The following is a 13,427-nucleotide window of genomic DNA, read 5'->3' on the forward strand; positions in this document are numbered from 1 at the left end:
TCTTTGATAATATAATTTAGATAATAGTATAATTATAATTAATTGTTTAAAATCAGATGAGCTAATATGAAGAATGTGAATCAACAAAAAATAATAATTTCTTTTAATGTTGCGACAAATAATTAAGCATTTGAATTAACTAATTAACAAGAATCAATTTAATTATTTTTCATATTCATCATCAACAACAACAACAACCCAGTATAATCTCACTAGTAGGGTCTGGGGAGGGTAGTGCATACGCAGACCTTACCCCTACCCTGGGGTAGAGAGGCTGTTTCCGATAGACCTTCGGCATCCCTCCCTCCAAGAACTCCCCACCTTGCTCTTGGGGTGACTCGAACTCACAACCTCTTGGTTGGAAGTGGAGGGTGCTCACCATGAGCAACCCACTCTTGTCAAAGGGCAGCCCGGTGCACTAAGCTCTCGTTATGCGGGGGGTCCGGGGAAGGACCGAAATATAAGTAAAATTATTTTCTATTTAATTAAAAAATCTTATAGGATACATAAATTTGTTTTGATAAGAATAGCATTAGCATATGGCAAAATTGGTTATAATAGTATTAAAAGTCAAATTCGTAAAAATACAAACTTGAAGCAATAAGAAGGAAACAATAGAATTTAAACTATATTCTGAACGAATTATCATTTATTATTATTGTTGTTGTTATTGTTGTTGTTGTTATTTTACAAATGACAATCTTCTTATGTTCTATATTAAATTATTTCCAGTAAAAACTGCAAGCCATTTATACTTTACGTTCTCCCTTATCAATTATCTCTGTGAGCACAACACATCTTCATTCCCAAAATAGCAGAGAAATTTATTTTTTTTAATTTATTTTATTTGACAAATCTTTGTTGATAATCGTATTTACATATTTTTTTGTTTATTTTTGTATTAGGTCATAAAAATAATAATATTCTTCTATAAGATTTTTCCATAAAAGTCCTCAAAAACTACAATACAGCATCTAAGAACTTTTATGAAAGGAATTCTTTCTTCATTGAACCAGCTAAATAAAATATTTAGTAGTCATCATTTTCAATAACTTTTGCATTTTTTGTTAATTTTTATTTTAAAAGTCAAACATATAGGATACATGCACAAAACGCGTACCCTAAGACTAGTATAATAAGGTAGTCATCGACATGATTAAGTAAAAGTGTGCTCTCAATTCATTGTATAACATTTATCCATTCATTGGCGTTATATTTTCTCTTATAATTATTTTCTTTCATAAGTACTAAAGCATTAAAATTGAAATTTTATATCCTAAAAGAATGAAGTTTTCCTACTTCATAGCCCACAAAATATTACTATCTGATAATTCTAAAATTTTGTTGTCAATATAAAAATTGAGATAGATTAAAGCTAAGCGAGAGTATGCAGCAAAACATAAGTAATTCCAATACTGGTCCTTGGGAACAATATAAAACTTTTAAAAAAAAATTAACTTCCATACACTAACTAAGTAAAAGAATTTTAACACTATTCCGTCACTTAATGTAAAATTACAGGAAATTATTCGTAATAAGTGAAACTAATAATCTGAAAATAAAACATACAATCTGCTATAACGGGTTAAAATTACACTGATAATGTAAAGGTTCATTTAAGGTCTCTATGATCTTAAGGTCTTTTAACTAGCCCCAGATAACTAATCTCGGGATAATTAATTATCTCACCTTCCTATAGGGATAAAAAAAACACTACAATCCGGAAATAACTAATCCCGGGATTAGTTATACTACGATTTTATCCCAATCAAACATAGAATAAACTCATCTCAAATGTAATCTCGAAATTAATTATCCCTTATCTCTCATACCCAACGAGCCCTAAGGGCATTTAGGGCCTCCTCTCTTAGTTTTCCAGTTATTATAGCAAGGGCAAAATTGCTTGTTCCCATATGTACCAGGAGGAACACAAAGGCATTTTGCACAACATTTTTGGCAGAAGAACATGCATGGCTTCTTGTACTGTGTCTTTGAGCATCTATATGTGCACCTTGGTAGACATTCTGCAAATGTAGCCAGAAATAACTAAAATTATTTAAGTTCATGTCAGTGGCGAAGCCAGGAATTTATTCAAGGGTGTTCAAACATGAATTTACTCGAGAGTGTTCAAACTTGAATGAAGTGAAAACAATTCTCCAAGAAAGAGTATTCAATATATGTTATATACTTCTAAAATCTAATATTTTACCTATATACGCAGTGTAATTTTCCGACGAAGGGTGGTTAGTTGACCACCTGGCCTCTATAACATGTAGTTTCGCCCATGGTTCATATGGTATAACATGACACCTTCTTCTTCTTTTTTTCACTCGGTATCCGGTTCCCGCATTGAAGCCTGATTATATCCGGATTAGCGCTGCATAGGACCCTATTATGGGAGAAGAGCTCCCTACTAAGAATGTTTTTATACTCAAGGCTCGAACCTGAGACCTCTGGTTAAGAAAAGAACAGTCTCATCCGCTACACAACATCCGTTGGTGGTTATAACATGACACTTTGATTGAGAAGGAATCAAAATTCCACTCAACTATTAGGGATAATTCATCTTTGTTCCTTTCACTAAAAGATTATACTATGTAGACAGGTTTAAAAAGATTATGTATATATCTATACGTTGAATCTAATTGGCTTCTTGTTATGTTTACTTCTTTTTTGCACATAGTACCTATTATAAATGTGTCAAATGCAAGAATTAATTCATCCATATTTCAAGTATACAATATACAATATAAAAAAGAACTCATTTTTAATACCTTGTGGATGGAGATTACCAGGAGTAGTACCATACTGCAAGAAGAAAAAATTAATTTTATAAGTAAGAAATTGCAACTTCAAACAAAAACAAAAAAAATAAATAAATAAAAATTTGGGAATTCAGATTTCTCTTGATCTCTCATCCTCATAACATGACTCACCATTGGAGAAGTGCTAGGAGGTTGAGGCTGAGGTGCTGGAGACTGTTATTTTTGCCTGATAATCATACAAATGCGAAATGTCAATTAAAAAAAATGAAAGAAAATTTGTAAAATAAACAATTGAATGTAAGACTTTGAGATGGGGAAGTGATGTTATCAACAGAGACGAATTCAGGATGGATTCTGTGTTAGTTCAACTGAACTCATTTTTTCGACTCGAATTATGTATGCATATATAAAAAAAAGTTAAAATGTATACACATAATAAGATAACGTTCATTCTGAATCCCCTAATTTTCTCTCTTATTATAGGGTAGGGGAAGCTAATGGATATATGTAAAATGGTAACTTACATTAGTTCCAACAAGAAGAAACATTATTAGAAGAGGGAGTATTCCTAAGCTAAGCTTCTTCTCCATTTTGTTTTTTGTTGATAAGAATGATATAATGCAATAATGACCAAAATAGAGAAACAAAAAAAAATATGATGTTTGATGGTTTATGTTGTTGGGAATGTCAGCTGAGGAATTTATAGACTGTTGGAAACTCTTTTAAAATTTGGAGAATTCTATGGGTATTTTTTACAATGTTCTCTTCATGAAAAGACACTACAAAAATTAACAGTCTTTGATAGCAACAATTTTACCATACACCACTCTGGGATATGATTGAATGGTAAAAATTTCATCACGTTTAAGCAGAGGTCTCGAGTTCAAGCTCTGAAAGCTAAAGCCCCCTAGCAGGCTTTCTGTGGCATAAATTCTAATTAAAATTGACCCAACATACGGAGGTAGAGTGTGTTGGGTTTTATTAATTAAAACAAAAGAGGCGTGAATAGAAAATGGTGGGAAATGAAATTTTAAATTAGTTCCTTTTACAAAAGAACTTTGTCCCTCATTGGATAGGAAGAGTAAAATTCTTGTGATTATATATAGAACCACTTCTTCTAGCTTTTAAAGAGTTGAGAAGAGAGCAAGCTCGCGTTGTCGTCGTCGCTCGGCTTGATTGATAATTTTTTGGACCAAATTTATTTATTTATTCGGTCATTTAATATTTTCTCTTCTAATATTTTTACGCGAGAAACATTAATTTGGAATTTTGCGGCATTATTTTCCACGCGACCAAATATTCCATTTAACAGAAATTCAAACTTTCTGTCGAATAGACACCTCTTCAAACAAACAGGCACATTTGCACCTGTTGGACTCAATTTTGTTGACTATAAATAGAGAGGCTCAGCCTCATTTTTTCCACCGCCGAATTTTGAAAATCTCTCCCCCTATCTTCTGCATTCTGCATTGTTTTCAAAGCAAAAATATAAGTATTTTGTGTGATTTGCTCCGCCATTTGAGTTTGCCGAAGTTCTGTGATTTCAAGTGTCGCTATCACAGAATAGTTATTCTGTTCTATCTTGGGAGTAATTAATTTGAAACTTGGGCAACTATAAAAGGATTAAATTCTTTAAGGACACACAAGAAACTTGTGGGCTCGGAATTTTCTGTTTTTGTTTTCTTAAACTAACGTCCTCTAATTTTCTGGTGTTGAATACGGACTAATAACAGAGTGATTTTGCACAAAAAAATACACTAAAATTGAGTTTGAAGTTTTCTGTAACGACCGTGCAAAAGTATGTATGCAATCAGATCATTTAGCGTAATTACAAATCTCTATGATAAATATTAAATAGTAACTTGATAAAAATGCTTAACTCATCAGTTTTCATATGTTAAAATATAATAATAGTATTACATTGTCAGTGTATATATTTAATTTAAATCCATTAAAATTAACAAACAAGAAAACAAATATAGCAAAACAAAGTGGTTTAATTTGTGGTCAATTTACATAGGGAAAACAGCCAAGCTTTCATGTGATTAAAATCCAGAATGAAAATGAAAGTAGAAGAAACTTCACATGTGTGCACTAGCTCTCACATGTCAACAACAACAACAACAACAACAACCCAGTATAATTCCACTTAGTGGGGTCTGGGGAGGGTAGTGTGTACGCAGACCTTACCCCTACCCTAGGGTAGAGAGACTGTTTCCAAATACCCCCGGCATCCTTCCCTCCAAGAACATCCCACCTTGCTCTTGGGGAGACTCGAACTCACAACCTCTCGGTTGGAAGTGGGGGTTATGGTAAGCAACCCCTCTTGTCCCCAATAAGATTTAGAGGTCTGCAAATATGTTGAAAGACTGCTAAAAACTATGCAATATTCTATAGAAAACAAACTCTAAACAAACTCTATCTTCGTCGTTTGATTGGAAACAAGTTATTCCAGAATTAATTGTTTCGGGGTTAGTTATTCCATCCTTCATAGGGATAAATAACCACTGCAATCCCAGGATAATTAATTCCGGAATTAGTTATACACAATCTTATCCCAATCAAATATAAAATAAATTTATTTTAAATTTAATCCTGAAATTAATTATACTTTATCTCTCGTACCAAACGAGCCATCAAAGTACAAATACATATAAGAAAAAGGAGATTCATCTCTCACCACAAATATAGACTAAGATTTTGTCTTCATAGACAGGTGGCAGGAAGATTGAAAATGTGTAGAAAGAGCCTTCAGTCTATATATATTACCTATTCAAACTTCTTGTGGATGTTCAGCTCCTCTATATTTGATGTCGAATCTATCGGGTATCCACTATAGAGCCAGCTGCGCATCTCGAATATTTGGGGCATTTGCATCTATACCCATTTTTTGGGTCATGTTTTAACTTGTGTCCGCTTTGCAAAAAAAAATTATAGGCGTACCCACTTTTTCGGGTAACTTCAGCATAGGGGCTGAAGTAGCAAAGACAATCACGCAAAACTTCAGCATTCTAGTAGACGGGCCTGAAGTAGCAAGTGTGCTGAAATTTTTGTTTGTAATTGCTGAACTTAAGCATAGTAACTGAAGTTTTGTTCTCTATTTGCTGAAGTTTTTGTTTGTAATTGTTGAACTTAAGCATAGTAGCTGAAGTTATTTAGTTCATTTATAAAACTTCAGCACTAAATAAACTGAAGTTTTTTTGTCCTGGATAAGCTTTTTCAAAAATTTCAGCAGAAGATGCTAAGTTATTTAGTTCATTTGTAAAAACTTCAGCACTAAAAGCTGAGGTTTTTTTGTCCTGGATTCATTAGTTTTGTCATAAAGCTTTTTCAAAAACTTCAGCAGAAGATGCTTAAGTTATTTAGTTCATTTGTAAAAACTGAAATTTTGCACGTACTTCAACTATTTTACTGAGTAACTGTTATCTCCTACCAGCACGGGTATTTGGATAGTATCAATTAACTCTATCCAACAAGACTTATGCTATAGGAGAAGAGGCCTAGCGTTTTTTGTCTATACTGAAATTGAATCATGATTTTCAAAGTTTACACTCACTTATCGACAACTAGATCACACCCTTGAGTTCAAACTTCCCGTGAACCATATAAAATACATTTACCATTACGTAGGATAACATTTCTGGTTGTTTGCTATCCTCTGTTTGTAACTTTTTCCTTGGAAGTTGGTGAATTTAGGAGTGTGTGGACCATAAAGATTTTGGGGTTTAGCAGATTCTGGTATTTTGGTTCCCTAAAGTAGTCTCGTGACTAATCATGTTAACAACATTTTTACCCATTTAGCTTGCTGTCAATCAATAGTGCCTAAATCATGGTATATATCGTAATAGGACTAAGATTGAATGATTTCATCTTCTAGCATAATATTTTAATATGAGAAGTTCTATATTATGTGACGGGAACCTTGGTGTAACTAATAAAGTTGACGCCAAGTGATCAGGAGGCAGAAATGCAGGGTAAGGCTGCGTACGATAGACCTTATGGTTCAGCCTTTACCCGGACCCCGAGCACAGCGAGAGCTTAGTGCACCATGTAGTAAGGTGTAACAAACTTATCCAAATACCCCCGTGCATAAACCAAACTACATTACCTAACTAGCCGTGTCTCAATATTAAGACATAGAGGTTCCAAATTCAGTGAGAAATTTTCTTTTATTTCCCAATGAACATGGACCAATAGCAGGAAACTGGAGAATAAACTTTCGACCATGTAGTAAGAATGCAAAGTTCAGAAAAATGATGAGAAACTGCAGTTAGTCTCGGTTCTAAGGCTGAAGGAGACAAGAGTATAGAGAGAATGAATCAAGTTTGAAGCGGAAATGAACACTGCAACAGAGGCACTAATACAATAGAAATTTGCGTTGGCAGAACAGAATCAAATACTCAATTTCAAATGGCTCGCATAGCAATAAATTTTTTTTGCAGTACTGAAAATATAAAACGTCAGTTTACATAGATTCTTCTTGATCGGAGCAGCTGGATAAAACTGAATTAAGGTTGCTGTGCTGCCGGTACTGCTGGTTGAGGCTTCTGCTGATAAGCTGCTTGCTCACCAGCAGGAGGTGGTGGAGGTCTGGCAGCTTGATAAGGCGGGGGATACTGCTGATAATGTTGAGGCGGTGGTGGAGGCATATAGCCATAGGGTGGATAGTAAGGCGGGTAAAATTGACCTTGAGGTGGGGGTGCCGGTGGATACGCATAATGCTGCTGTCCTTGTGGTTGTTTCTCAGAACCACTCTTGTTTTCAGGACCTGACCCCGTAGCTGAACTAGAAGCCCCCTCCTGAGATGGAACTACGGCACCCATCCTTTGAGGATCCATTGACGGATAATATGCTCTTTCTTGCTGAGGCATTGGCGGAATGTTGAAGTATGGCATTGGTGGGGGTTGTTCCTGTGTGCCTGGGGGTGGAGGAAGCTGATTCTGCTGTTGTGATATGACAGCTCTGGGCAACAATCCACTGTGTGACACTGCAGCCTGCTGTCTTGCTTCATCAGACAGCTCGGTCTCTGGTTTAGGAGCCTGTGGTCTCCCCCAGAGAAGCTTCAGCCTCAAGCCTTTTATCACTAGCCTGTTCGCTAGTTCCTCAGCCGCCTTCTCTGCACCTTCTCTTGTCGTGTAGGTTACAAAAGCACAACCACGCTGCACCACCATTTTAATGGACTCGATTTCTCCATGTGCATAAAAGTGGTCCCTTAGATCCTGCTCGCTGATTCTTGCATCAACACCACCCACATAGAGGGTTCTAATGCTCTCATCATCTGGGGGCTCCAATGAAGGCATTTCACCTGCCTTATTAAGTAGCTTCATAGCCACGGGATCATTAACTCTGCAAGCATTGCAGGTAACATAATGGCAACAATTCTTGAGCCACAACATGAGCCAAAAACATGAATAAGATAGTAATATAGCTCTTTTAAGTTAATGAAGATCATTAGGACAATAAATCTTCAGGAAAGAGAACATTCAACAAGATGTCATTAATCTAGTCACGATGAGAACCTAAAGAGACAAGAACAGGTGGACATTTCAAAGACGTAAAATGGTATGGCACTAGCTGCTTAGAGTATGAGAAGAAATGGATCCTTCCAATCTTGCCTAACTTAATCTAGAAGGCGAACTAGGGTTTTAGGGCGACCTTGCTAGTCACACCTTCTCTGATATACTTGACATGAATGCTACATAGACTCGTTAAGGGTGCCAGGTATGGAAGTTTATTAAGGTGTCTGATTTTCCGAAGGTTTCTTATTTAGGAATTAAGGAAACCAAAAGATCATTAGCACTGACTTTGATAAATAAATGAAAAAAAGATCATTAACACTAATGCGAGGTTATGACTAATAGGCGAGCAAATTAAGGTTAAATGTATGTGATTTTTCACAATGAAATCTTCTCAACTGAGAATGTGAATGGTCTTTTACCTGGACAGAGATATTTGTTGTGGTAACATTAAAAATTAGGAAAAGATTTGGCTTAGTCTCGAGACTATATTGAGGCGCAGGTACAAGTTCAGCTATGCATCATCAACATCAAGGAAACATAGTCCTTAACCACCTGTGTCATCAAGCAACTACTTTCATCTCCATTGGTTCAGAACTAGCCAAGGATTAAAACAAAAGAAAAGGTCAGCATGGCTGTTGAATCATCTACTGTTGCCGAGTGCAGTCCACGGGATTTGTCTCTAGAGAAGCTCATTCCTTGGATGACGGATCCTTAGGATAGGTATATTCTTTTCTATCTGTAGTTTCCCTGATTAAGCCCATTATCAAATCTCTTTACATCCATCTTGTAAGTCCTTTTTGTTCCTAGTACAAATAGAACCTAACTAATACTTATTATTAGATTTAAGATTGTTAGATTACTTATTTATTAGATATTAACATTGGACGAGGTTTTAGGAAAAAATATACTCCCTCCGTTTCAATTTATGTGAACCCATTTGATTGGGCACGGAGTTTAAGAAAAGAGAGAAGACTTTTGAACTTGTGGTGTAAAATAAGGCAAATATATTTTGTGTGGCTATAAATCATTGCATAAAGGTAAATTGTTTCCAAATAAGGAAAGAGGTCATTCTTTTTGGCACGGACCAAAAAGTAAATAGGTTCACATAAATTAAAACGGAGGGAGTATTGTTTTTTTTTTCTAAAAATATTATGCTACACAGTCCTCAACAAAAAGTATGAACAAGCAAAACCTTTATTTTCTTTTTAAACTCCATGGTTGGAAAGAATGCGAGGATTTGAAAAAGCTATTTTATATTTATTGGGTGTTCACTGGGATGAATATAGTACAGACAAAAAGGAATAGACCACCAAAGTTACAAGGGAATATACTCTAAACAGCCAATATTTAGAAGGCACATATTGACAGTTGACACCAGGAGATTAAATATCAATATTATGTCTACTTCTACTACAAAACAGAAAAGCTACATGCGGATTAGACATATCCAGAGTCAAACGAGTATTGAAAAAGAAAACGAATAGCATTCAAATTGACAGGATAAAGATTAGGTTGCACATACCCGTAATAACGGTCCTTAATGTTTTGCTGTGACAACTCCCCAGTCTCAGGCATTTCATGCCTATAAGGGCACTCCAAACCTCTTGTACATTGACCACGTATAAAGAAACTACAAACATGTGCCCGATTCCTCTTGTAGTATGGAGTTGTTCTTTGGAGCTTCAAAATAGTGTCATTTGGACGAGCTTTCCCATATGAAGATTCGTAGTCAATCCCTGCTCTCGCCTGGTCAGAAATATTTGTAAGTCGATTGAAAAATTAGAAAATGCTGAGTGATTAGCATACAACAGTTTTGGCTGAAGCAAATGAAGTACTCCTCCCTAGCGGTGAGGAAGGAAGAAAACCCAATAATAACACAACCCCAATAAATCACTTCTGGGCTAAAAGAAATTTTTGGCTCAAAGATTCAGCAAATTCTCAAATAAGCTAATCCCCTTTTGCACCCTCAAAGTCACCAGTAAAAATTTGATCACTGATAGTATAGGAACACGCAGATGTCTTCAGTAGTAAACAGTATATGAAGGGATGGGGGGGGAGAGAGAGGAACAATAATAAAAGACAAAGTGAAGGACAAATGTTTGAACAAAAGTATGATCTTTTTATGCATGTAAACTGTGAATATGCAGGTGGTGCACACATGCATGTTATAACAAAAAATAAGCTTCTGGTTAAAACTTCACATACCCTGCGGTCATGCTCCTCCGCAAAATATTCCCTATTAACGTCACTCTTGGGAATTGCATCATTCGAATTGATACTGAGAGCAGTGTCTCGGACCTGAACTGGCAAACCATACTCAAGATCCAAAAGACAAACTTGACAAACATTCTTCAATTTGCTGCAGGTCTGACAGATCTCAGATTTTTTGTATCTTGCATCCCGACCAGGCCTCCATCTGAACACTGTGAAGGGTCGTGTGCATATCTTGCACTCCTTGTCATAATCTGCTTTTGTCTGTAAGGAAACAATGGCAAGATCAAAATAATCAATAATTAAGCATGGAAAGGAAAAGGTGATTGACAATAAGGGGGTAGCAGTAACCACGTCATAAAACTCAGATTAATCACTATTACTTGTATGAAGAAGACTGACCTTTTGACAATAGAAAGGCTAGCAGAAGCAAGAAATCAGGATACAACTTTAAATTTAGAAAAGTTGTCCTTACTCCTTGGTTAACAACATGTAAACTGAATTTAGAATCTATTATGTTAAGAACGTGATCCAAGGAAGTATATAACCTCAATCAATAGTCATTATACAAGGACTATAATGAGGGTCAGCAACCTTTTCCTCTATGAAAATAAGATCACTTGTTCTTCCCCTATGACTTAAGGAAAAAAAGTTAACTTGTTGTCTCTATTAAATATGAGCAGCCAGCTTCCCCACGCGTTATAATCACTCCAGTGAAAAACTGAGGCATATGAAAATCCCTTGGGCCACTGTGATTAAAAGAACGACACTATGACCTTTGAAGCTCGATTTGATGTAAAAAAATTACACTTTCTAGTTCCTTATTTGAATAAAGCTGCCCTGCTTATTTTAGTTTTACCAAGTAGAAATGCAAATCCTTCTGTGAGCAACAAATTGTTCCATCATCATTAAAACTGCTGATGGAAAACTTAGTTCTCTGCAACCCTGATTCCTCATATACGAAATCCCAAATACACAGAAATGTACTTCTGGATATTATATCAATGTAATAATGCTATATTCACCTAAATAAGACAGATAACTTCCTCGAGTTAGTAAAACACAAGATGTGTGGTAGGTGCACATCACAAGTTTGAATCCCTGCTTGTGAACCAAGTCTAGTATATAAGTGGAGAAGTATAGAGGGCAGACGCATTATCCATAGAATGTCGAAGACTCAAAATAGACCCAACGGATTTCTTGGTTACCACAAAAAACACAAACAAAAAAGAAGATAACTTCAGCAAGTTCTTTTTCAAAGTCTACTTAAGCTTTTTCTCTTTAATCTTTTTGCCACCTTGCCCAAGCAGTTAAGGAGAACATGGGAAGAATAGGTCCCAAATTTATGTCCAACTTTCATGCTGGTGTTCTCCCTGCTAGCACACTGTTTTATTCTCTTCTTCTTTTTTATGACCGTGACATCGGGGCCAGATTTCGCGCACCTCGACTATTCCACTACGTACTATCTCCGTTAACACACGGTTACCTGCCTACCAAGGCTTAGGCAGATGGTGTTTTGTCTCAGTTGGTGGTATAAATGTAAAATACCTTCCGATGCATAGGAAGTAAATAACAAAAAGGTGACCTTTTAAAACCAAAATTAACTAGATTTGGATGGAGAAGCTCAAAAATTAGGAGAAATTTAGCACAAAATAAGTTGCTAAATCCCCCTCACTAACCAGAAAGAAGGATCAATCACACCGCGCATAGAACTTAAACTCAACAAAAAGAAAATTTAACGGAAACAAAAAGTTAAAAATATTACCATTCGTACGTAAGGACTATCTCCAAGACAAGACTCACAAATAATCGGAAAATCAGATCGTTCCCATCCATCTGCTTCTGCGTCTCTCAACAATCTATGCGCCATTTATTACTAAATGTTTAAAAAAAAAAGATTAATTGAAGCTTTTTTCATTCAAACAAATACACTGCAATAAATTTACTAATTTGCTAAATAATATATAGCAAATAGAACGTACCTAATTAGATTGATTTATACAGCGGCGGAACTTACGGCGGTGGAAGAAATACAGTGGCGGTGGAGGAAATACGGCTGCGGAGCTAAAGGGACGGCCAGGAAAAAACACACTACTGTGTGAAGAATAAAAGAGGAGGAAAAATATATTCCCCACAAGTTTTATAAATAGCAGAATGACCCCAATTTTGAAAAGATGGAGTACTATAATACTATAACCCCTTTAGCCCGTTTGTCCAAACTGCAAAAATCACTTTATTTTGAGAAACGCTTTGTTTTAAAAGTGTTTTTCTCAAAGGTATTTTTGGTGAGAGGCAGTTTGTGTTTGGCTAATTAGTTTGAAAAGCACTTCTGAGCAGCAATTAGTGTTTGGCCAAGCTTTAAAAAACTCCTTCTAAGTGTATTTTTCTCAAAAGTGCTTCTCAAAAAAGTGTTTTTGGAGAGAAGCTACTTTTTCTGCTTCTCCAAAACTGCTTCTGCTTCTCCTCAAAAACACTTTTTTTCCTTCCAAAAACTTGGTCAAACACCTCAATTTTGGCCAAAAATACTTTTGGCAAAAAAAAAAAAGGAAAAAGGGTCAAAATTGTCTCTCTACTATTGTTTATTGGTTACTTGTGGCACCCGTTACACTTTTCGTCCATTCTTGTCCCTACCGTTAATGAAGTTTTAAAAATTACCCCTAACCCTAACGTTTTGACATTGTGGCAGCTGACCCCTCAATTTTTTCCATGTCAGCCCTTTTCTTATTAAAATATTATCATCTTCTTCTCCCTCACACTCCCTCGCCTTCTCACCACCCAACCCATTTACCCATTTCCCTCTATTTCTTCTACCTTTCTTCAACCACTGTCACAATCTAATACTACCATTTTCACCACCTCCACATTCGCTCATCCACACAGCCACCTTAAAAATCCCCAACTTGATTCGTCTAAATCACACACAAAAACGTTT

General features: G+C 35.9%; 1 protein-coding gene and 1 long non-coding RNA gene across 2 annotated transcripts; both read right to left on the reverse strand.

Moving 5' to 3' along the window:
• Positions 1-1,948: 1,948 nt before the first annotated feature.
• On the reverse strand, positions 1,949-3,473 carry LOC104235713 (uncharacterized). Its single transcript, XR_011406475.1, has 5 exons — positions 3,290-3,473; positions 2,937-2,991; positions 2,775-2,808; positions 2,210-2,356; positions 1,949-2,024 (listed from the first exon to the last, which is right to left on the reverse strand). It is a non-coding gene; the product is annotated as an uncharacterized lncRNA (long non-coding RNA).
• Positions 3,474-7,102: 3,629 nt separating this feature from the next.
• LOC104235711 (zinc finger CCCH domain-containing protein 49-like) lies at positions 7,103-12,657 on the reverse strand. Its single transcript, XM_070171690.1, has 5 exons — positions 12,478-12,657; positions 12,261-12,371; positions 10,490-10,759; positions 9,807-10,030; positions 7,103-8,111 (listed from the first exon to the last, which is right to left on the reverse strand). Exons 2-5 carry the CDS (start codon positions 12,363-12,365, stop codon positions 7,274-7,276), a joined length of 1,437 nt encoding a protein of 478 aa, XP_070027791.1. The 5' UTR covers positions 12,366-12,371; positions 12,478-12,657; the 3' UTR covers positions 7,103-7,273.
• Positions 12,658-13,427: the final 770 nt, after the last annotated feature.

This window comes from Nicotiana sylvestris, chromosome 4 (genome assembly GCF_000393655.2).
Source record: "Nicotiana sylvestris chromosome 4, ASM39365v2, whole genome shotgun sequence".
In the NCBI taxonomy this organism is placed as follows: domain Eukaryota; kingdom Viridiplantae; phylum Streptophyta; class Magnoliopsida; order Solanales; family Solanaceae; genus Nicotiana; species Nicotiana sylvestris.